We start from the raw sequence: 24565 nt of genomic DNA, 5'->3' as shown, positions 1-24565 counted from the left end.
GGGATTGAGGGGTATCATGATTGGTGCACATGGTGTGTGTGGGGTCATGGGGAAGACAGTGTAGCTCAGCTAAGACAAATAGGGACTATGTGGCGTCTTACTACACTGGTGGACAGTGACTGCAATGGGATATAGGGGGGACTTGATAATAAGGGTGAATGTAATAACCACATCATTTTTCTTGTGAAATCTTCATAAGACTGTATATCAATGATACCTTAATAAAATATATATATATATATATAATAATATTAATAATAACAATGATATGGAACTTCCTGCTAGATGCCTGTGACCCCAAAATCTGGCCAGTGAGACTACCCTGCCTGGAGCCTGGTCCTGGAGTCCTGGAAGTCCTGGCTTGTGAGGATACCTAGGGTCACCTGCTCCCTGTCTCAGCCCATTCTCCTTATGTCAAAGGTGGGAGCAGGAGGAGGGCTTAGAAACTGTGTATGGTCCATCCGGTCTCTCCTCATCTCCCCATTTCACAGGCAAGAAAACTGGAGCCCAGAAAGTGGGAGACTTGCCCAGAGGAACAAAGTGAGGTAATGGCAGAACTAACTAGAACCCAGTCTCCTGACTCTTCTCCAGTCTGCCTTTTCCTCCCTTCTTCTCTATTTCTAGGGCCTTGAGGCCTTAGATTTGATAATAAACACCAGTGAGTTGAGCAAATGCCTTTCTCTTGGCCAGCAACCTCCCTCCTTCTTCTGACCGATCAGGCCTGTCCCTGAATGTACCGTGTTTGGCTTCTGTGTGGGGCATGGTACAGTTTACAAAGACCTGGGGGTGTGCCAAGGCAACTAGGATTTCCAGCTTGCAGAGCCTGAGGCCAGAGTGTGGCCTGCGATGCCCCATGAGTCAGCTCCACCGCAATATTTAGCACCATGAAGAGGTGATCTGCGACGTCCCCTTCCCTCCTCACTCTCCTCTGAGAGATCAGCACACATCCTCCCCCCAGCTGGGCAGAGTGCCCTCAGAGCTCAGGGCAGCTGGCACGATGCATTCTCCACCCCACTTAAAGCTTGTTGGAGAGCCCGTGGGGCTCTGGAAACCGCACTCTGGAAGGTTCCGTATGCCCACTCCAGCCTTGTGAAGAGGCAGTTGGTGAGCAGGGCACAAAGTCCACTGCAGCTGGGCAGATGGAAGGCGGCACCCGAACAGCCACACGGAGCCCGGCGGCCATGGACGGACTGGTCTGGCTCCTGCAGCTGCTGTTACTTCTGTTGACGCTGCCCTTGCACCTCATGGCTCTGCTGGGCTGCTGGCAGCCCCTGTGCAGACGCTACTTCCCCTACCTGATGGCCGTGGTGACCACCAAGAGCAATCGCAAGATGGAAAGCAAGAAACGGGCTCTCTTTGGCCAGATAAAGGGACTTACGGGAGCCTCTGGGAAGGTGGCCCTGCTAGAGCTGGGCTGTGGTACCGGCGCCAACTTCCAGTTCTACCCAGCTGGCTGCAGGATCATCTGCCTGGACCCGAATCCCCACTTCAAGAAGTTCCTGACAAAGAACATGGCTGAAAACAGGCACCTCCAATATGAGCAGTTTGTGGTGGCTCCTGGAGAGGACATGAAACAACTGGCTGACAGCTCCATGGATGTGGTGGTCAGCACCCTTGTGTTATGCTCTGTGCAGAGCCCAGCGAGGGTCCTGAAGGAGGTCCAGAGGGTGCTGAGACCGGTGAGCCACAAGGGAGGGGATTGGGCACTGGCCGCCCCAGGATGGGAGCCCTGATGTGTGGGCTCACTGGCCTCCACCCTCATTTGCCAGTGGAAGTGAGCCCAGCACCCAGATGAGGAAGAGTGGAAGCTGGGACAGCCAGCAGGGGAGCAGCGGCTGGGGCCTAGGGAGTGATGTTTAAGATTTGAGGGATTTAGCAGGGAGTTGGGTGTGGGGGTGGGAAAGTGTGTTTTAGGCAGAGCGGTTAGGCTAAGTGGAGTTTGAAAGATTTTGAACTGGGTGTGGAGAGTTCTGGAAGGTTGCAGGAGCACATGTGGAGGGAGGGAGCAAGGGTCAAAGAAGGCCATTTGCCAGGATGAAGAAGCCTCATTTGCACTTGCTAGGCCTGTGGCGCCAGGAGACAGCCAGGTAGGCAAGCCAGAGGCAGTTTGCAGTCCACATCCAAACATCAGGAAAAGATGAAGCCTCCAGATAGAGATTAGGAAGTTGCCAGCTTGTAGCTGGTAAACTCAGAGCTTAGGGTTCATGAGATCATCCAGGAAAGGTAGAGTGAGGAGAAAAGAACTTTATTCAGGAGTTGGGAAGAGGTTTTCCTGCGATGCTGGCCAAGATGTCCAGGAAGCAGTGGGATGTGTGCATCTGGGTCTCAGGAGAGAGCATCTCTGTGTACAGTGAGATCTCTGCTCCTGTTTCTCCATCTCCCATCCATCAGCCCCCTGCTATGCCAACCCTTAAAGACCTCTAACCAGCTTTCTCCATGGGGAGGGTCTTCGCATGCAGTTTGAGTGGGAGGGCAGGGGCCAGGAGATGCAGAAAATGTCAGGAGCAGCACAGTTTGCTCCACAAACCCAGGGGCCAGCAGCCCCCTTCACCGAGGCATCAGACCAGGCTTGGTGAGCAGGTGCGGGGGCTTAGAGGAAGCCAGTGGGATGCAGCAAATCAGTGACAGACTCTGCCCTCCCAGGGAGGAGTGTTCTTTTTCTGGGAGCATGTGGCTGAGCCCCGTGGAAGCTGGGCCTTCCTGTGGCAGCAAGTGGCCGAGCCCACCTGGAAACACATTGGGGACGGCTGCTGCCTCACCAGAGAGACCTGGAAGGATCTCGAGAGGGCCCGGTTCTCTGAACTCCAGATGGAACGACAACCCCCACTCTTCAAGTGGCTACCTGTGGGGCCCCACATCATGGGAAAGGCTGTGAAATAGCCCGTCCCCATGTCCTGCCTCCAGTTCAGAACTATGCCACCAGCCAGCAAGCCTGTCTCCTGCTGAAGTTGTTGAGGCAGAGTGAAGCCATTCTCCCCACCCCACCCCCAGCCCATTTCTCCTTCCCCACCTCTGCCCAGAGACTCACATCCTTCAATCCCTCCCTCTGCAGGGGAGAGTCTCTGTTCCTACCCTGGCCATTACACCCTGTCGTGCGCTTCTGCAAATTTCTGGGCTGAGTCTCCCCATCTTTTCCCACCTGGCCCTAGGGCAGCTCCCTGTCCCTTTCTCTCATTCCCATAGTAAAGTTCCCCTCCCGCTCTGAGACCAACCCCATGTGCCTCCAGGAATGGTCACAGAAGTCGTGACACAGGTCCCCTGCCAGGCCCCCAGCCCTCCCTCCCACCACCACCTCCTAAGTAGAGGGCATGCAGGGAGAAGTGCCCCCTCCTGGGCCCTGGGCACGCTGGAGCAGGACTCAAACAGTTTTTAATAAACAGACAAAATCCACTAGATTGATGCAGCAAATTAAAGTCAGAGGACAGGGGAAACTAGGGAGGGAAGAGCCCCTGAGTAAGGACACAACCTCCTCCAGACCCTGTGGGCTTAAGGCACTTTCAAGGGACAGATCCTTGGAGCCCTGCTACTAGGGTGAATGAGAGAAAAGGGGATCAGGGCCCCTCTCCCCATCCTTGCGTCAGAGTATCTCTTCCCTTCTGCCCCCTCCACGTCACAGTCCCTGACTTACCCCCTCATCTCACAGTGTTCTAAGGGGAAGCTTGGAATGGCCCTCATGGGGAAAGAGGTCTATGTCCCTGAGGAAATAGATGCTACCAATCTGATGGGAAACCTGCATCCCGCTCTACTCTCTGCATCCCGAGGAGCCACCTCTAGGGAACAAGGGGGAGGGGACCCACAAGCCAGGCTGAGACAGAGGAAGCTAGGCAGTGCCTGGTGCAGGGTGCTCATCAGAGCCCAGCTGAGGGTGCCCATCAGCAGCCAGGATGGGGTGTGCGTCGGGGCCCTCCCTCAGGGGGCTGCCCCAGTTGTTCCGCAGGATGGTGCCTGTCTTCTCCTCCTTGAACTGCTGTCTATCTTCTCGAGGGATCTTCACCGCGTGGTACTGGGGCACAGTGGCCTCGGGGTACTGCTCCCGCTTGAAGAATCCAATCTGTAAAGACAGAAGGCTAGACATGAGGAGTCTGCAGGGCTGAGATGCCTGGAGGAGGTGGCCAGCACAGCCCAGCTCCCGGCCCCCACCATCTGTGGGACAGAAAGAACCAACTGTAGCAGAAAAGAGGCCAACTGGGCAGCACCCGCTGCCTTGAGCACCTCCCCCGGTGCCAGCACCAGTGCTGGGTCCCCAGGGACATTCACAGCAAAAGAAAGATGCAGACGGGGGCCCAGTGTGCAGGACCAAGGAATCTCCCTTGGTGTCTGAAAGTGGGGGTTGAAGGTGGAATATCAGAACCACTGACCCCAAAAGTATCCATCCACCCAAGCTTTTTAAGAGACCCAGTAGCATCCACCAGAACAGAAATGATATCTGAGGGAAAGCCCAGCCTCCTAGACTTCAGCATAGTCCAGATGACCCCTCTCAAGCGTCATACACAACCACCCTGTGTACTGGGACACTGGGCAGCATCGCCTCAGGGCAGGGCCCCTCCCTAAATCATGGCCATGCCGCCTGACATGGAAATGGGCCCTTTGCACACTCACTCATGACTGCCCGAGACTCCCACATGCTCAGACTGCACTGTCTCCTTGCACACTTCTCTCTGCACACTCATGCCCATACAAAAGACATGCATGACTCCTCCTGCACTCCCACATGGTCATTTTCTGACCTGACACTTTGTACATGCCCCAGGCTGTGTGCACTCACCCTTACAATTACCCCCACCCAGTCCCTCAGACCCATACCACCCTCGTGCCATCTCAGTTCTTCATCCTGCACATTCCTTGTCCCTGAATGCTGGAGCTCTACTTGCATTCACACACATAGATACCTTCACACACACACACGCACATGCACACACACAAAACAGTTACTCCACAGTCCCTGGGCCCCCAACTTCCACAGCTGAGGACTGCATGGCCAGATGGGCCCAGTGATAGTTGGTGGGAGATGAGCTCTGGCTGCTCCGATGGAAAAAGCCACACTAGGATGTCAAGGGAGGAGGGGAACAGAAGAGATGGAGCATGGGAACACTGAGGAGGGATGGGGGCCCTTATCTCTGCTCTGTCCCCTTCCATGACAGCAGGGAGCAGGGACCCTGGAGCCACTTTCTTGAAGGCATCAATCTCCTTAAGACTGGCCAGGTTCCCACCCAACAGTTTGGACCCTCTTCCAGGGCCCCATCCACTAACGACTCACATTTACCAAAGGGTGTTCTTGGGCCTGGGGCAGTGCAGGCAGTTCTCCATAGTGCCCCAAGGACATGCATGGTTCCACAAGGCCCAGAGGTGGCATGTGGCCAGGGTATGACCACCGGTGGGGAGATGATTCCCTGTACGCCATGTGCATGTGCATGCTTCCATATGACTCAGACACAAATGTGGTTCTCTACACACTTTGTACAACACTGTTCAGGCAGCACCTAGTATGTGCGGGCTCCCAGTTCAGTTCTAGAGGCTCCACTGTTGGCCTTCTTGGTGAGTTTCCTTCCCAGCCTTTCCTGCCATGCTCTAGTTAAATCAGACCACATTTCTCTGCCTCCAGTGGTCTCAAGCTTTCTCTCCATGTCCTCGACTACAAGGCTCACCACCCACCGCATTAAACTAGTAAATCTCTGAGGACAAGACCTGCATGTGACTTATCCCTGAAACATCCTGGTCCATGAAGGTAAGAGCTCAGTGCACACTTGCTGAGTGGATGAGGGGGTGGGGATGAGAGAAGCACAGCACAAAGGCCACCACCCGCTGCCTCACCTGCCACAGGAGCAGGACCAGCAGCGCCAGCACCAACAGCCCGGCCAGCACCGCCAGGAGGATGACCCACCAGGGCACTCCCACCGTCCCCACCACTGCAGGGTCCAAGTACACCTCCACTGGGATCTGGGGAGCAAGGGGTTAAGGCTCCAAGGGCTGCAGCAACTGAGAGAGGAGATCCCCACCCCCACCCCCACCCCTACCCCAGCCCTGCAGCTCACCACTGTGGAGGCATCTCTGAGCAGCAGGTTTTTGATGGAAGACTTCACAGTGATGTTGGCTCGGACAATCACTTCCAGGGACTTCATGGCTGAGTACTCCTAAGGGAGCAGGGAAGGAGACCCTCTTCCTGAATGCCCTGTGCCCCCACCCCACTGCCTCCCAGCACCTGAAATTATAAATAGAATCATGCGTAACACAGGGGGTTTCTGCCTGTCTAGGGTTAAGAGAGTGCTACATCTAGACAGAGAGGAGATCGGAGGAGGGGTCCTGGGGGTGCTGCTGGGGTACAGGAGGCCCACCTGGCATCCAGCAGTGCTCTCACCTCCAAGAAGGTGCTGTTCCATAGCCGGCCCCAGATGTGCAGCACAGCCGCACGGTCAAAGCTGTAAAGAGGGCAGCTGAACACCACACAGCTGGCCGTACCACGGGCACAGTCCTGCACGGAGACAGGCAAGGCCCTGAGTCCAGCCCACTGAGCCAGCCCTGAGCCCAGCGCCCTCACAAAGGTGGTCCAGGCTGCCCAGACACTTCACTCCATCCCTCCGTGAGACCCCACACCTTGGATCCTGTTTTCCCCCTGCTCCTCATTCACATCTCTCCCATTTTCCTTACCTGGCCTCAAACTCTCCTCCTCCAGGAAGTCTTCCCTAATAATAATAATAATAATCTAACCCTGTGTTCCAAAATAGCAGCCTACCCCAGATCAGGGCTATTTGGCTTTGAAATTCATGGGGAACAGGGAGGGGTCTCTTACTTCACAGCAGCAGGTACAGAAGCTCCCAATTGATGTTTATATTTCCTACTGATGGTCCCATCTACTGAGTACCAACTATCTGCAAGGTACTTATCTCATTTAAGCTTCACAAGTCCTGCAAGGTGCACATTATTATCATCCCCATTTTTCAAACTAGGAAATAAAAGTCCAAAGAGGCCAGGGGACCTGCCTCAGGTCACAGCAAAGCTGGGATGTGGTGGAGCAGATATGTGAACCCAGACCCAGGTTAGGCAGAGCCGCCCTCCTGTGCTGAGCCGGACTCACCAAAGGAGGGAGAGGCCGCCCCAGGAGCAGCAGTGGGGCACTGGGGACTGAGGCCCTCCTGCAACTTCCAAGCCTGACCTAAATCCATTTGGCCCAGTCCCACCTAACAGCCCATTTGCCTAAAATTTATGTTATTTTCACCACACTTCCTATGCGGAAGAATGGCTTTAAGAGTGTTCGAATTATTTGTGCCATCCATTATTTTTGAGCAATTCAAGAATCCTTGGTCAATTTCTCTAAAAACAATTTTAAGTAAAAGAATCAATTCGAAGTTCTTATCAAAAAGGGAGGCCTTTCAGACAAAAATCAGTCACTTGGAGAAGGCAAGACTATGCATATAATGGGGAGACACCCATTGCACCAGCTCACATTACCCCATGCCTTTATGTTTCATTGTGCCATGCTCTCAGAGGGCAGGGAAGCTGAGGGGCCCCGAGAATACCAGGTTGTGACAGTGGTGCTGCCTCCCACACAGATGATGCCAGCACTGGCCCAACTGCTTACACCCCTGCAAAGGGCCTCTTTGACTTCTGGCCTCTATTGCCCACCTTTCCATGCCTGGGGTTCATCTCCTTGCAGCCAGGCCAAATACCCCCTAATCTGTGTCCGCCCCACACTCTCCCTGCCAGTGCCATCCAAAAAGGGATAAGTGCAGAGCATGTGCTGATCTCTCGACAAATCCACTTAAAGAACAAAACTATGTGAAACAAGTAGCAAAAGGGGAATCAAAAGGGACAGCTTTAACGAACCACCTAACATACTGTCATTTCAATTATCAGAACTTCTAGAAAATGTTTTTCACATTGTGAAAATCAAGCAGGTTTTCTCATGCAAACTGACTTTTTCGTCCTGAAAGAGTTCAAAACAACAAGGGCTAAAATCAGCCCATCCCCCTGTAAAATACCATCTTTCACATAAGTGTGAGGAGACCCCATGGGGCAGCTCACCAGGCTGGAGGCACATGCCCTGCTCTGCAGTGAGCACTTGGTGTCAATCTGCCCCAGGTGTTTGACCATGCAGACTCAACAAGTCAGCCTCCCAGGATGCCCACCACCTGCTATCACACCTACTGCACCAGGTCTGCCCCACTCTCACCAAGGTGATATTTCTCTTCCTCTCAGCAGAGGACACTGGCCACCAAGATGGGCTCCACCCTGGTAACTCATGTGGCTCTGGCGGCTCCAGCAGCTGCAGCTCCCGCCGCCTCCTGTCCCTGCTGTCCACATCCTGGGTGTGGGGAAAGGGGTACAGTTAGTGTCCTGCCAAATACAGCACCCCTGAGATGGTATCTCCTCTGCACTGCCTTTCTCCTGCCCCACCACCCACACTCCCTGCTCAAGGCACCCTCCTCCAGCCCTGACCCCTCCCCTTGCTTCTAGCTCCTGGGTCTCACCAGGCGGAGAGTGTTGGGCCTAGGGGAACAGAGCCCCTTCTGTCCAGGCCCCTGCCCTCCCTCCAGCTCCACCCGCATGGGGTACAGCAGCCATTTCCCATTGGAAATCTCATGGGGCCACATGATGTTGAGGAAAGCAGAGCCCAGGGTGTTGAGCGACTGGCCTTGGTTGGAGACCTGTGGGCACAGTGGAGAGCAAAAGGAGGGAGCCCAGTTTCTGAGCAGGTCCAAAATCCACAGAGATGGAGGGGACAGGGATGAGGGGAAGGCCATGGGAAGTACAGTTTCAACAAAGACTCAGGATCCTAGACACACCAGGCACTATTCTCTGCCCACCAAAAGCCCAGAAAAACCTGGAGATGTCACTGGGAGGCTCCAGCCATGCAAGGGCAGGTTCCGGGGAGAGCCCTCCCGTGGTGTCTCCATTCCTCCAGCTGGGGCCCCTGGAAGCAAAGCTTTCCAGGCCCTCGGCCTCCCGGGCCAGCAGGTGAGATGGAAGCTTCCCAGGCCCTCCCAGCCTCCTGGGCCAGCAGGTGACACAGCCATACAGGAATGACCAGAAAATGTCCATCGATGACCCAATACCAGCACCTGCCCCCAGCCAAGGCCCAGGAACTGGGGGAAGCCCCAAGCTTGCTGGTCACCAGCTCCTATTGGTAGAGGAGCCGCAACCCTTGGCTTATGCCTGGGCCTCTCCTCTGTGCCAAGAAGGGAGGGGCCTTACCAGGACACTTACCGTGACCTCATACTTGACCTTACTGCCCACATCCCACTCAGACCGCATGGCACTCTCACCCCGCACGACACCAGAGAAGAAGAGCTGCTGGGGAATGGCCACCCTGGTGTGGAGGAGTCAAAACGGGGCCTGAAGAGGCCTGGTGCCTGGTGGAATGCCGGTCCAGGAGGCAGGACCAGGCTGGGGCTTGAGCGACAATGCCTGCCCCCTGGCGGAGGAGCCCGCGTGAGCAGGGCTTACCCCGTGATGGACAGTGGCAGCTCGATGAAGACGCGGGCTTGGGCAGAGACCGGATGCAGCTCCTGCTCACTGATCCTGGCATGGGGCAGGGCAGATGTGAGCAGGGGGCACAGGCACCATCCCAGGGTCAGGGGGAACAACAGAGCCCCTTTCAGGTGTCACCAGCCCAGCAGCCCCACCCTGGCCCCTGGCTCACGTGGCTAGCAGCAGCCCCACCTCCAGCTCCGTGGTCTCAATAGTGATCCCTGAGGTGCTAAGGAGGAGGTAGAAAGCAACCTAGCCAGGAGAGGAGCAAGGTTAGAGTCTGGGGAAGGGGGTGCTTGAGGAGGGGTCCAGGGCTAGAGTCGCCCAGACAGGGAGGGGTAAGGGCAGACGTGCCAACCTGGGCACCTCTCTTCATGGGGTTCCCGAGCTCACACTCAACGTGGGAGGCATTCTCATTGGACAGGCAGAGAGGCTTCTCCTGGAGTGGGGAGACAAGGAGAGGTCAGTTTGAGTTCCTGGGCTCCCAAGACCCCACCCACCCTGCCCCAGGTCCTCACCGCAGGGTCCAGCGCCCGGACCCCTGAGTAATGCAGAGGGGCAGGAAGGGTGACCAGGAGCCGGGCTTCATGAGCATCATCTCCATTGGCCTGGGGCTGGGCTGGGTCTGAAGGCAGGTTGGTGACCTTCAGCTGCAGGCCCACGAATGGCTGCCCACTCAGGGCAAACAGAGCTGTTGTCCCATCTGAATCCCTGCAGGGCCAGACACCGCTCACTCTGAGAGCTGAACTCCTTCCCCAGCGCATGCTGTCTGCCTTCACTCCCTGAGCCTCTCCTCCCACCCAGGTCCCCCAAATCACCTTACACCCCAGGCCACACTGAGAGTACCAGCCCAGATCAGGAGGCCTCTATTCTGGCCCCAGCTGCACCACTTCCTCACCTGGGGCAAGTAACTTAGCCTCTCTGGGTCCCCACTCCCCATCCACAAGTTTACTAATTACTAATAATCATTTGCACCTCACTGGGCCCTGAGATGTGTGTAAACCGTATCATTACAAGCTGGTTATTCCTGGCCAGGAAGGGCCCTGTGGCACTCAGCCCGCAGGCCCACCCCACCTCCCGCCCTCTCTCTGCCTGGCCTCCTGAGGAGCTTCCAGCCACTCTTGGAGCCTCACCTTCCCACCCCACCTGCTCCCTCGCCCCCCTCACATGGGCAGAGGCTGGAACTCTGTGTCGCCGACCCGGGCACAGAAGCGGGCGTGGGCCAGCTGCAGATTGCTCTGGCAGACCTTGTCTTCACCACAGCCTTGCTTCAGGAAGTGGATCTAGGGAGAGATTTGAGGAAAGGGTGAAGCATTCCTAGGGCAGGAGGCAGGGGGTGCTTGTATTACCACGGCATGTGGTGGGGTAGAGTGTCACAGGATTCAGCAACCTGGGATCAGCTCTCAGATCTGCTGCCTATTTGCTGTGTAGTATTGAGCTGGCCACTGAACCACTCTGAGCTGGGTCCTCATCAGTGAAATGCTGGGTGTGCTGCCATGCTGTGGTAGAGAACAGCAGGCTAGTCCACAGTGAGACCACATTCCCTGTCCTTCCTTGCACATAACTGAGTTCCAGGATTAAAGCATGAGAATAAGGAAGGCCACTGAGGACTGGTCACGAGAACCACACATGGTGCTTCGCACTCCCCGCACCACATCTGAAGGTGGCAGACTCCCACTGGCCCAGCCCCTGAACAAATGCACAGAACACAGGAGCAGTTTCCCCTCTGACTAGGAGCACAAGATCATCTGGACCATTTTGGATTTGGGAGTCTACTTGTCACAACACCGTGAGATATGAGAAACTACAGGGGTAACATGTGAGAGAGCCTTGCAAGCTATGAACAAGTGTGCCAGTGAGGACCATGATCCTCGCCCCACTGCTCCTTCACCTGTGCTAAGCCGAAACCCCTCTCACCTCTGCCCGCTCAGTGCTGGGCTGGTGGGCATTAAGAATGGGAGCCACTGGTGGCAACCCCTGGCCAGAAGCCTGTCGCCGGAGCCGAGGGGTCTGGAGACTATAGGACAGGGTCACCACAATAGCCCGAAGCTTGTCTTTGATATTTTCCTGGGAAGGGAAAAGATGGATGTGGATATTAGAACAATCCCGGGGCCCCAGCCCTGTCCAAAACCCCAGCCAGACCTAGGAGAGATTCTGAAATTTGGAAATAAACCTACGGAAATAAAGGAGAGAGGTGGAGAATAACTGGGGTGCAGACAGAAAACCCTGGAGTTAGGGCCTTGAAGATCAGATGTGACCATGGAACCTCCCATCTCCACCTCCAGGGAGTCCAGCACTTGACAGGAGGCACAGGAGGGCAGCAGGAGAAGAGGTCAGCCCAAAAGAGAGGCTCCTCAAAAGCCAAGACCCCAGAATGAGATGTGAGTGTGTCAGGGAAGCTCGAATAAGTCAAGGAATAGATGATGTCATGGCAATGACCCTCAGAGGCCAAGGGGTCAGCAGCCACCTGCAGCTGGAACATGGTATCTCCACACACTCGGTCATGCGGGTGCTTCAGCCACATGGTGCCTGAGGCCTGGTGCTTGGGGTCGTCTGGGCTACGGCTCAAGAAGGTCACACGGGGGACCTGGCCCCGGAGCCTCCGGTCTGTGTCCCCGTCTAACACATATTCCAGGGCTGTAATATGTGGGGAGAGGAGAGGAGCCAGTGAGCTGGGGAGCTCCAATCTGACACTGTCCCCAGGAACCCTCCTCTCCACCTCAGACCCTGAGACCCAATAGGGTAGAATGTAGGAGGGGACCTCACTCACCCACAATAGGGCTATAGCTGCTGGGGGTGGCCATGTAGCTGAAACAGACCCTTAGGTTCACACTGTGGGGGCAAAAGGCAGCTCCTGAGCCAGGCACAGCTCATGGGCCTGGACTCCACTCCTGCCATAGCCCCAGCCTCCATCCCCAAACTGGGCAAAGAAAGGAAAAAGAGGGGGAAACTAGACTGGAAGCTCCCCCACCCTCTCCTTGATCCCATCTCACCAGACCAAGTGGCCACCAGCACAAGTGGGCTGCTCTAAATCGATGGTTTTGGGAGCAATGAAGACCTCATGGGAGACATGGAGGACAGGTCTGGCCCTGGGGAATGGGAAGCCAAGAGTACAAGAAACATGATGCTGGGAAAGAGGGGAGATAGGTGGGCCCTTCAGCCCCAGACTTGGCACTAGAGTGGGGCTCGTGGCTCCAGGACAGAGAGGAGGGAAGGGCCCACCTGAAGAGCACTGCCATGTCAGCCAGGGAGCCCACCAGCAGGTCGGGGTAAAGGTTCCCATCCACATCCAGGCCTCCTGACAGCGAGTAGCCAAAGCTCTTTAAACCCACAGCCTCAGCCTCCAGCACCTGCAAGACCACACTGTGAGCATCCCCACACCATCACCCACTCTCTGCCTCCCCTGCCCTCTGCTGCTCTGCCCACTTCCTCCCACCCGCACCCATTCCCTCATCCCAACAGTGCCCACTCACCTGGGAAGGTCTGGTGACAACCCCCAGGCTGCTTCCATGGTAGATGAAGACCTTCCCATCCCCATCAAAGGGAGCCCCCACAGCAACATCTGCAGGCATGGGAAAGGGCAGTCGGACGGGGGCAATGACAGGTCCAGGCCCCAACTCTGCCTCAGTCACCTGGCGCAGTATCATGTTTTCTATTCGGTTGGGAGGCTACTAAGTCCTGGGCACCTCACACACATCATTTTTAACCCTCTCAGCTGCTCTGCAGATATTGCCTGCTCAGGAAGGTTACTTGCCCAAGGTCACAAAGCTGGGGAATAGTAAAGCTCATGTGTGAGCCTGGTTGCTCCACTCCCTGAGCCCTCAGAGGACCTCCCCCTTGACCTGTAAGGCACTTCCTCACCTCTGCCCCTGCTTTCCTCCCCTGAGCCTTTCCGGATCCCAGTCACACCTGTGAAGCCATCCTGGTTGAGGTCCCCTAGGACAGCGAGGCTGATCCCGAACATGGAGTCAGGGGAGCCACAGAGCCGGACAGGGGATACTCCAGCCCAGTGGCCCGCCTGGTTCATGTACACATACACGGCACCCCCCAGCTCTTCTTGGCGCTCGAAGAAGTAGGGGGCACCCACTACCAGGTCTGTCCAGCTATGGAGAGAGGGAGACAGTCAGTGTGTGTCTCCCTAGCCAGGGGACTCAGGAGATGCCCCTCACACCTCCTGACCCAGCCTCCCCCAGGATGCACTCTCCTCTGCCTGCTCTCACCCATCATTGTTGAAATCAGCCACAGCCAGCGAGTAGCCAAACCCAGAGGTCAGGCGCTCCCCAGACAGCATAACCTCAGGCACAAGGCGATTGGCACTGTCTTTGCGAAGAATGATCACAGCACCCTTGTGGTTGGCTCGGGGGGCTCCTGCCACGAAGCTCAGCTCCTCTGCACGCAACAGACCCTTCCCCGAGTCGATGGAGAAACCTGGGTGGGGATGACTTCACAGTGAGCAACCTTCATCCCCACAGGAGCCAACGAGTCTTGGCAGCTTCCAGACGCAGCCTCCGCACAGCTCCACAGAAAAAGGTGGAGGTGGTCTCCAAGTTGGCACACAGCTGGGCCGCTCTCCCCCTCAGAGTCTGGCAGCCCCCTCACGCCCAGGCCAGAGTTTGGCACAAGGAGTGCAATGAGGTTTGCCGTGGGGACCAGGAGGAAGGAAAGGCTCTGGCTGGACAACTGGGCAGGAGGCTGAGCACACTGCAAGGGCTGCTGGGCCACTGCTCAGACAGCTGCTCTCCACTCTGCACCCCTAGAAGGCCCCAATCCCATCCAATGCCCCTCCTTTGCCCCCACTTCCACCACTCTGGCAGGGAGAGGAAGTCATTCACGTGGACAGGGGAGATGAGGGCAAGTGGAGAAGAGCTGATTCACCCAAACACCTCCCAGGCCTCATTTCCCCTTCCTCTGCAGAGGGATGCAGGTAAGACGATGGGGCACTTGCCACCTTTCTCCAGCAGGCACCTACCACCCATCCCTCAGAGGAAGTCCCCCTAGGGGTCTGACCTCCTTCCTTCCCAGTATGGTCTCAGTCCACCTGGTCCTTCCTCCATGGAGACCCCTGTTCACAGCCCCATAGGCTATCCCCACTGGGGCCTCTTCTTCCTGGGCCTGGTCATTGGGCCCAGCTCTTTTCTGAAACTTGGGCCCAATATGTGTTCCCCTAGGAGTGTGTTGTGGGGACAGGGCAGGAGAGAAGGGGAGGCCAGGCCAAGCCCCCAGGGCCCAGAAGGACGTGGGTGGGAGCTTACAAACCTAAGTAGCTATTCAGGGCCAAGTCTCCGGCTGGTCCTGGGAGCCGGTCAGCAGGGTCCAGAGTTTTATACACCAGCTGGTCAGGGTCTGAGCTATCAATGTTGGTCACAAAGAGCAACCCTGCAGGGGCAGGGGGGAGACACCAGGGAAGGGACATCCAGAGGAGGGGCCACAGAGAAGGGAGATAGCCAGACAGAAAAGCAAGAAGGTAGAAGAAGAGGTGGAGAAAAAACATGAGAGAGAGAAAGAAACCAGGGTGATAAGCATCAGAGATGGAAAGACAGAGACAGGGTGAAGGACACAGACAGGAGGATGGGACGTGGAGAGGGAGGACAAGAGAGGGGAGCAGCGGGTTAGACCGGCTCCAGGACGGGTGGGGTCCCTACCAAGGTAGCTGTTGGCCGGGACTGGGATGAGGCGGGGGTCCTGCTCCTTCTCACCCCCCACCTCGTAGGGCCCATCGTCCAGGTGCGCCAGGTCCGTTGGGCCCTGCACACAGAGCTCCACCCTGGCCGTGCCTGTAAGGACAGACCTGTTACTGCCAGAGCAGGCACAAGGGTGCCCCTCAGGCCCACACTAGCTGACAGGTGCCCAGAGAGCCCCGCTTCTCCTTCCAGCCCCATCTCCACCCTGACCCCAGCCCAGGCTCGGTCCACTCACCGAGTGTCCGCTTGGCTAGAGGCTGAGTGTGGAGACAGGACACAGTGGGGCAGTGTGTAGGAGCGTGCAGGCCCAGCTGCGTGGGGGCCATGCCAGCAAGTGGAGGAGCACTCGGCCATGCGGAGGAGAGGGGTGGCCCTCTATGTGTACTGACAGGATGGGTGGCAGACATGGCAGTGCCCCAGGCATCATGGCAGGGAAAATGTGGGCATGCTAGGCCATGTGCTGCCCCCATCCCCTCCCTGAGCTAAGAGGACATTTTGGTTCCCTTGTCCCCTCCTTTGAGGAGTGACTCACCCTTCCAGTTATAGGTTCCTGGGGCCCCAAAGAGGATATAGTGGCTGTCTGGGGAGAAGGCTGCGGCCGTGCCCTGCTGGCAGAACCCAAATTGCTCGTGGCCCTGGGGGCGGCCCTCACAGAACTTCCAATCCCCGCCATCCAACTCATCACGGATGGCCAGGTCTTGGCTTAGCACAAAGCAGCGACCAATCACATCCCTCGTCTCCAGGACCTGGTCCACTCGCTGCCGTGCCTCATATCGGTGTGCACAGGTCTATGGGAGGAAAAGATGAGGATCATTCTCCTGTGTGGACCAGGGACCCACATGTAGACCTTCAGCAGACACCGGTTCCTGTGTGGGCACACGCACAGCCATGCTGGCATCACTCGAGCGCAAAGTTAGGCAGGTACATACATAACCCCTGTCCTGCCTGCACCCACTTCCTTGCCCCTGCAGGAAGAAGACCTCATTTGGCATTCTGCCTGGGCACCCACAGGCATCACCAAGCCAGCACAAAGCGCTCACATCTCCATGATCATGTAATACGAGACTATCCCCAGCTTGGTCCTGTCTCTGGACCTTTGCAAGTGCAGTCACCTAGTCTGCAGAGAACTTCTCCCATCTCCATTCTCCAAGTATTGCTTATTCTTGAAAGCCTGCTTCAGTCACCCCACCTGCAGGAGTCCCTTCTCTCCCCTCCTTCTTTGGGCTTTAACAGACTGGGGACTATACACTAACTCAACAGTGCCCATATTCTGCCCCATCATGACTTGTATTACTAAGGTTGTGTGTACAAATTAGTGGTGATACAGAGAAACAGACATGGAATGAGAGAATGAGAAGCTCCAGAGTAAGCCATTTGAGCCAGTAAGCCATTTGAGCCATGGGCCAGGTTTTTCCCTGTCTTTACATATGTTCTCTCAGAAACTGCCATGACACCTGATGCTGCAAAGGTTCTCAGTAATTTTGACAAATGGATGGATGCATGCATAGTTAGATGCTTTTAAGTGTACAAAGATAGAGATCATGTTTTACAGTCTGAGAATCAGACTATCATATCATATGCCCATCCTGTGTTCTATAAGCGTATCTGCACATATGCACACACCATACACAGGTACACACACACACACATACACACCACCCTCACACACAGTCAGAAGGAGTGGTACTCACGACAATCTTGCCCCCGGGCCCCTGGCTCCGAACACTGACTCCCAACCACTGGTTCTCCTTGCTCTCCTTCTGTACATCAGCTGGAGGCAAGACACTGGGAATCAGGGGAGGGAAGAGGAGCCCCAGTCCTCTCTTCCCTTCCTCCTGGGCTCCCCACACAACCCCCACAGGACCCACACCTCCCCGGTCGACGTCCATTCTGTAGCAGTCAGTCTCTTCCAGGCTCAGGGGGCAAGCGAAGAGGCCTCCGGTGCGATTCGCCTGCTGCCCAGGCAAAGCCAGGGCCTGGGGAGCACCCACCAGCAGCCTGCACAACAGGGCAGGGGCAGGAGTCAGGGCCCAGAATGCTCCACCTCCCCAGAGCTGCCTGTCCTGGCCCAACTCCTCAGCAAGAAAAGAGTGTTGAAGGACTGAGGAAAAGGGCCAAAAGTCCGTTTTTCCAAGCCCTGGCAAGGACAAATTAATACCCTCAGGACAGCAATCACCATGTTACATATGCACATTCTGGGTGAGGGACCACATGCACAGCACACACACACTCACGTACAAGCACCAATGCAAGCAGCCTGGCCAGAACCGTTGATTTGAAAGAACCACCTGTCCCCAGCACCTGTTCCTGACCAGGCCTTTCCTGCCCACTCCCTGGCTCCATCCCCAAGCTCTGCCCTTCTCCCCAACCCAAGGACAGCTGAAACCCTCCCAAAAATGCCAAAATGCTGGGAGCAAATGTAACCGGGGCCCAGACTGGCACTGCGAGGTGGCCCAGGGACCAGCATCAGACAGAGGCCAACCAAGAGACTAGAAAGGGACCTACTTCCCCAGCCCCTCATCAGGGGCCCATCAAAGAGCCCATCCCCCGGCAACCTTGCCAGCTCATAATTCTGTCAGTCACTCTGCTGGCATGGAAGTAGGGATGAGTTTCTGATTCGGCCTCCAATCCTCCCATTCTCCCCCACATCCCATCCTTCCTTCCCCTCCCCACATCTATGATTTTCCCCATTCTTCCCACCTTCCCACCCCCACCCAGTCTTCTCCCCTACTCCCCCTTAGACGCTTTCCCAGCTACAGCTTTCTTGGCAGGAACAATTTTCCATGATCACAGCCAAGGCTTCCTCCCCTGGGGAGGACTGTGCTGGGAATGGAGACTGCCAGCTTCCCCTGGGGCCAAACCCAGAGGCCAGGAGTAAAGGAGGGGTGAGGTGAGGTGATCAGCAGCTGCCTACAGGGATCCTCTCTTCACAGGAGGAGCAAAAGTGGCAGCAGGCAAACCTCAAGGCCTCTGACCCACACTCTCTTCCTTCATCTTTCTTGGGGAGGCGGAGGGCACAAGGCCCCTGCCTGTGTCTGGCAATATTACAGAAGGGCATCTAGGGGGCACTGTGCCGGTTCTGACGGGCAGGGGGAAGGGAGGACACAGAGCCATTCTCCCTTCCCACAACTACTCCTGTCTCTAGCAGCTGTCACCCTACATCGGAGCCAGTGGCAAGAGGGTGGGAAGTAGCAGGGAAGAGAGCATACATTTGGCATTCATTAATAACTGTTTACTGACGACCCATCATCTGCCAAGCGCCATGTCAGGCCCTGGTGAGACAAGGAAGTAATATTTATTCAGCACCTACTATGGGTCAGACCCTGGGTTAGAGGCCAAAGACATGAAGAACTAACATTTATCACCCTCTACGTGCCGGACATCAGGCTAGACGAGTTATGGGCATTAGCTCATTTACTCTTCCCAACAATCCCATGCGAGGATGGTTTTCTTGTCTTTGAGATGAGGAAACAGACACATAAGCTGGCATTCAAATCCATACCTGCCTGACTCCGATACTATGACTTCTCTGCCACACCCAGTGACAGGTCATCTCCAGAAGGCTGAGACCACCCCAGAAAGGAAAGGGAGGGAAGGGGAGCCCCAGGCAGAAAAAGACACCAGGTGGTACAGCCAACCTTCAGGCCAGTCCAAAGTGCCGCCGCCTCCAGACTCAGAGGTGGCCACCTTCCAGAGGGTCTGGGTTGCCATTTGTCTTTGTGCTCGCCCACAGCAGGCAGCCGGGTGCGCTCGCTGGACCCACACTTTATACGGACTCACAGAGACACCCAGTGCCTCAGCTGGTCAGCGCGCAGCAACCAGAAGCTAACCACAGCTGGTGTTCAGTGCCCGCCCCTCCCCCAGAGGTGAGGAGGAGGGACGGCAGACGCCCACACAGAGCAAAGAAGCTGAGCACACAGCTATACCCAGCCCCACTCCTGATGGAGGACAGGCCCACCTTCTTGAACAAGAATTGCCAGCCTCTCCCGTCCCTCCACCTCTGCCCCAGCCACACACTCTCCTAGCTTCGCCCCTGATCCCCAACCACCCCAAGCCTCTGGATAGAACAGTAGCCACAGTGCCACCTCTGCACAGAGAAAGGCAAAAACATGTTGACAGCTGCTGATAGAGGAACTGCCTGAGAGCCTGGCTAAGTGAAGGTGAAGGCGTAGCCCATGACCACCGCTCCCTCAACCCTCCATACACTCCGGAGCTCTGACCCAAGCCCAGCCCTCTGACTCTCTCAGTCTGGGTGGCCCTCCAGGGAGGATGCCTGGCATGAAGGCCGGCTCAGCCTGGAGGGGCTCTAGCCAAGCCTCTCCATGCAGGCTCACTGTTTCGCACTAAAGCTGTTCTCCAGCTCCACAGACCACGATGCAGGAACGATATACTGACACTGTCATAGCACTCACCATGGGCCTTACACAATTCTACACACTTCACCTACACTGACAACTCGTAATCCCCACAACTCTGTATAGTACTATTAACTCCATTTTATGCTGAAGGATATAAATGAGGCTGAAACTACCACACAGCAAAGAAGGTTAGACTTCAAAGTCTCATCCGGGGACAAGACTGAAAGACATCAAATCATGTGAGCACTTCCAATCAGTGAGTGCTGGGGAAGGCAACCTGCCACTCAAAAGTTAGGGACTGAGCAAGGTACCAGGTCTCCCAGGGGCCCCCAGACAGCAGAGCGCCCCCTGCTGGAACAAAGGCAGGGTTGGGCAGTCAGGCTCGTCAGGGAAGGCCCACTGCTTGGCTCTGAGAGACAGAATCAGGGGCCACCTTCAGAGAGGAGGGGGAAATGACAAGAGACCAGGCTATTAAAAATAACCTAGAATTTGCCTGGAAATAGCTCAGAGTTCAGCATGTCCTAAAAAGGCCTCCAGTCCTGGAACTCTGGCAGATGGGGGAAAGAGGGAGGGCGGGAGACAGAGATGACCGAGGAAGTGGATAGAAGGTTGAAGAAGAGATGAAGTCCATCACCTCTCTCTCCCAAAGTTTGGGGTACTACTGACCCTACTCCCTGATGACAGGGATAATGGGAAAAAAAAGATTAGTGACCCCTCCTCCCTGACAGGGGAAGAGAAATGTACTTTTGTCCCCACCCTCTGCCCCCCAGCCAGCAGGAGCAGGAAGGAGACAGTCCCAGGAGGCAACATTGATTCCCAGGAATGGATACTTAGCGTGGCTTTAGGCGCTGGCCTAGGGGCAAAAAGAAAACCCTGTCAGGAGGGGGTGGGAAGCTTTCTTGTGCTTTCTTGAGAGCCCCTTGTCTCTGTTTTGTTTTGTTTAATTACACATATAGCTGGAGCCAGTAGCACAGGAAGCATGGCAGTCACAGGCCCCCCACACAAGTGTGTCCATCTCGCATGGGTCCTGGACTGATTAGAAAATAACCAGAATTGCCCTCTGCCCCTCACTCAACCCTGCCTTCCCCACTGCTGAGATTCCTGGAGCTGAAAACTTCCCAAGGCAGAGGAAGGGGAACAGCCTGGCCAGCATCTTCCCTGAGTAACTGTTGCTGCTGGCACTACAGCCTCTTTTTTTTTTTTTTTTTTTTGTTATCATTAATATACACTTACATGAGCGACATTGTGGTTACTAGATTCCCCCCATTATCAACACTACAGCTTCTGAGGGCTCCATGTGCTGCCACTCTTACCACCAAACCACACCTTGCCGGTTTCCGGACCCTCCCAGATCCCCTCCCAATCTGCCGGTGGTCTTGAGCCTCCGAAACGTCAGGTCTCTCCTCTAGGGCCCTGCTGCCCTCTTTCCACCCCACGGCAATGATCCGGTGGTAGGAAGACATCCCTGCAGTCTGCCCTCCATCCCTCCCAGCACGCTTTCAGCCTCTCTGGCCCTTCCCTCTCCTGCCCTCTACAGAGACAAAATGCTCAGTCCCCATCCTGGAGGGAATTCAGCTCACTGAAGGCTGGGAGCCACAGACTCTGGGCCTGGCGAGGATGCAAATTGGGGGAAAGGGAGATAAGTTCCCTGCCAAGACAAGTACCTTGCTCTCCAATTTATGCCCAAAGAGAGGCCCTGGGCCTCAGGGCCTGAGGGGGCGCCTCCAGACACACGACAGATGAGGAAGGTTGGGGTGTGAAACATCCATGTACAGCCCGGGTCTTGGTGGGGCTGGAAGACTGAAGGTGAGGTGGAGGGGGCGGTCTGTGGCTCAGCCACCGGGTCTCTGCACTGGGGCGGTGACTCACCAGCTCTGGGGTCGGGGCTGCAGCTGCCGGTGCAGAGCCACAGAGAAGCCGAAGAGACTACCCGGCTCGCCCTCCTTGCGCAGGGCGCCCATCACGTCCAGATTGAAGGCGACAGCCCGCAGGGAGAGCAGGCCGGCGAGCAGGGAACCAAGAAGGTAACAAATCCCGGGACCCAGCCAAGGGTCGCGGCCCCAAGTCCGAGCCATGGGGCGAACACCTCGCGTGCTCCCCCGGAGCGCAAGGCAATTCTCTCGTGCCCGGAGCCCCGGGTCTCCCAAGACGGCGAGACTCTGGTCTCGAGTCACGCTGGATTTTCAGAGGTCTCGCAACCCTCCCCCTCGCCAGCCCTTCCGCGCCGCGCCGCTGCCCCAGCACCCGCGGCGACTACTGCAGCAGCCGCGCTCGGGCGTCCACTCCGGGGCACTCGGCGGCTCGTGGCCGCCCCGCCCCGCCCCTTGCTCCTTGGGCCCCGCCCCCCTGCTGCCCCGGCCCGCCGCCAGCACCCGCGGCAGGTGGAGGCCGCGCGGAGCCCGGGTAAGCCCAGGCTGCGGGCTCGGGGTGGGAACCGGCGTTGCTCCCCGCCCGCCAGCCTCGCCCGGGCCCTGCCACCGCGCGCGCCTCCCTTTCCCCCAATCCTGCACAAGCCCGCCAGTGGGGAAGCGGACCCTAGGGATGGGCAGGGGAGAGAAGTAGAGTTAGACAGCGGCTGAAAAAGGGAAGGAGGGTGAGGCTGAAGAACAAACTGGGAGGGAAAAGGCGGAGGTGAAAGGGGAGGTGCGGTCTTGGGCCCGTGTCCAGTGTGGTCCCTTAGTGCTCCCTTCTTCTCGTGGTCACATGCTGTTCCAATTAAACCACTTCCCACCCCGTCCCACTTCACCCCCCAGAGCCCGGCAGTGACAAGGGCCATGGTAGCCACATCAACAGCACTCAGAGGAACAGAGGGCAAGAAGAGAAAGAAAAATCCAGCAGGTCCGAGGAGGAGAACAAAGGAAGCAGATAGAAAAGAGAGAAAAGAGATGGAAAAAGAAGGGCATGGGTTAGATCGACAAGGGATGGGATGAACGGAGAAGAAAGAGAAAGTCTGAGAATGATATAGGAAGAGAAAATCAAGCTGGGGGAATGGGGGCCGAAGAAAGGCAAAGATGAGCCACAGAGACAGAGGGATGGGAAGGATGTCGCCTGCTCCCAGGCCCTCTCGGGACTGCGCATTTCCCACTCGCCAAAGAGGAGGGCTTGTGGGGAACAGACCCTGGGCTGGCCCAGGCAGAATGTTGGTGGCACTTTGCAGGGATCTATCTCTACAGGGACCCCCAGGCCTGTCCCTCTTCCTCTCCTCCCCAGCCACCGCCCCCCATCCACACTCCCGCTGTAACAGAAGCAAAGGGAGGGGGGACATTTTCCAACTCTCTGCTATTTATAACTCCAGTCCAGAAATGTGGCCTAAGGAGAGATAGGGATTAATTTGACACAAGGGGACCTCGCTGGCTCCTCCTCCCTTCCTAGTACTCTATCCTAAAGAGTGTCTGTCTTGTGGACCTCCATCTGTCCGTCTTTCCCTTCCCTATCAGGTTTTGTCTCATCCCAAACTCTCATTTTGTCCCCGTTCTTGTCTCTATCACTTCAACTCTTTCTCAGATTATTTCTCCATGTCTCTAATGTTGTCTCTGCATCCTCAAACACTGCCATATTCTTAAGATTCCCTCTTCTCCCTCCCTTTCTTGAAAGCCTCAATAAGTGTCCTACCCAGTTCCTCATCCCATACTCCCTTTGTCTCTCACACTTCTTTGTCCAAGATTATATTTTTAAAACAAGCAAGCAAATCAGATGAGCTCGCTTTGTGATATAACCCAGGGACAGTCCTTTCCCTGAGTAAGTTACTATACATTTGAAGGTTGGGCCTCCATTTTTGTAACTTTACCCTTGTGGACATCCCCTCCAGGGGACTAAGGTACCTCTAACAGGTGCTATGAAGGAAACACACGTGCTGTCAGCATGCTGCCACCAGGACTCTACTTTTGTTATCTCCCAGATAATTTTCTATCTCAAGCCCCAGATGATAGAGCTGACTAGAATACAGAGTAGCCAAGTCAGTATAGAATCCAGGACTCCCGACTCCAGCCCAGACCTCCCGCCAGCGTCAAATGCCTGAGAGCCCAGCTGTCTGCCTCTCTGCACCTGCAGCTTTTGCCTCCCTTCATCTTCCCTCCACTGTTTCCTGCTAAATCCGAGGCTGAAATCAGATGCCAAGAGTCTGCTTCTGACCTCCTCTGCCCAAATATTTGAGAAGTCACCTTGCCCACCACAAGAGAATGGAGTAGGAAAGAAGAAGAGAGAGGCTGCCCAAAATTAGCTTGGCTATAAATAGTGGGGCAAGGGAGGGCACGGAACAGCAGAGCCCTAGCCCAGCCTGTAAATTTAGATATGTAGACTTTCTCTAAAGAAGTGGGACCAGATTGTTGGATGGAAGGGCGATATTGTAGGTGGAGGAGGGGATGACGAAGCTGCATGGATTCATAGAATGGAGGAAGCTCAGCATTAGAATAAACAACCTGCCAGAGAACTTCTTGTATTTGAGCCAAGAGTTGGGATTCATTACATTAAAAACAATGCTGACACTATATCGTTCCACTCATATAATACTCTCAAAACAACAAAACTGTTGAGATGAAAAACAAATATGATTGCCAGGGGGCAGGGATGAGGAAGGTGAATATAAAGACAGCCAGAAAGTTCCATTTGGGTGATAGAGTTTGGGTGGTAGTTATTCAAAACTACACGGGATGAAATTCAATAAAAGTGCCCACACATACACACACACACACACACACACACACACACACACACACACACACACACACACACACACAAATGACTGCTTGTAAAGCTCTGATGAAGATGAATAAGGCCTGTAAGCTAGGTAATAGTATTGGACCCCCAACAGCTTGCTGGTGTTGAAGTGTGAGAAGTTATGGCCACTGAGGAAAGCTGGGTGAAAGGTATACAGGACTTTGTGTACTGTTGTGCAACATCCTCTGAGTCTATAATATTTCAAAATAATTCTAAAAATTGATAAATGTCCAGGCCCAGCAAAGACTTCAGCCCTTGTCTGAGTGGAAGCTGAGGCTTTCTCCAGCTCCTTCCCCTCCTAACAACCTTCTCCCCTCCTTCTGGGATCCCTATTTTTCAGCACTC

The 24565-nt window shown here is 55.6% G+C and overlaps 2 protein-coding genes and 1 long non-coding RNA gene across 18 annotated transcripts; 2 read left to right on the top strand and 1 right to left on the bottom strand.

Moving 5' to 3' along the window:
- Window positions 1–806: 806 nt before the first annotated feature.
- On the top strand, window positions 807–3395 carry TMT1B (thiol methyltransferase 1B). The gene is made up of 2 exons (XM_036918346.2): window positions 807–1679; window positions 2644–3395. Exons 1-2 carry the CDS (start codon window positions 1140–1142, stop codon window positions 2878–2880), a joined length of 777 nt encoding a protein of 258 aa, XP_036774241.2. The 5' UTR covers window positions 807–1139; the 3' UTR covers window positions 2881–3395.
- Window positions 3353–21820, bottom strand: ITGA7 (integrin subunit alpha 7). Of its 16 annotated transcripts, XR_008999296.1 has the most exons (27): window positions 21374–21816; window positions 17017–17144; window positions 16838–16917; window positions 15679–15934; window positions 15108–15239; window positions 14722–14841; window positions 13686–13893; window positions 13327–13568; window positions 12939–13027; window positions 12688–12815; window positions 12459–12554; window positions 12236–12297; window positions 11933–12102; window positions 11383–11532; window positions 10633–10748; window positions 9984–10176; window positions 9824–9904; window positions 9638–9717; window positions 9442–9516; window positions 9202–9304; window positions 8466–8642; window positions 8168–8299; window positions 6356–6469; window positions 6033–6131; window positions 5821–5937; window positions 5140–5726; window positions 3936–4199 (listed from the first exon to the last, which is right to left on the bottom strand). XR_008999296.1 is itself a non-coding variant. In XM_057507764.1 (26 exons), exons 1-26 carry the CDS (start codon window positions 21577–21579, stop codon window positions 3821–3823), a joined length of 3582 nt encoding a protein of 1193 aa, XP_057363747.1. In that variant the 5' UTR covers window positions 21580–21813; the 3' UTR covers window positions 3353–3820. The 16 variants fall into 16 exon arrangements, 13 of the variants coding, with proteins under 13 accessions (XP_057363747.1, XP_036774231.2, XP_036774232.2 ...); XM_057507764.1 differs by lacking the exon at window positions 5140–5726 and having other exon boundaries at window positions 3353–4051; window positions 5812–5937; window positions 6356–6491; window positions 8202–8299; window positions 21374–21813; XM_036918336.2 differs by lacking the exon at window positions 5140–5726 and having other exon boundaries at window positions 3353–4051; window positions 5812–5937; window positions 21374–21812.
- LOC130684924 (uncharacterized) lies at window positions 21174–24564 on the top strand. The gene is made up of 3 exons (XR_008999300.1): window positions 21174–21310; window positions 21397–21528; window positions 22258–24564. It is a non-coding gene; the product is annotated as an uncharacterized LOC130684924 (long non-coding RNA).
- Window position 24565: the final 1 nt, after the last annotated feature.

This window comes from Manis pentadactyla, chromosome 9 (assembly GCF_030020395.1).
Source record: "Manis pentadactyla isolate mManPen7 chromosome 9, mManPen7.hap1, whole genome shotgun sequence".
NCBI lineage: Eukaryota > Metazoa > Chordata > Mammalia > Pholidota > Manidae > Manis > Manis pentadactyla.
This window is presented reverse-complemented; position numbering and strand designations above follow the sequence as displayed.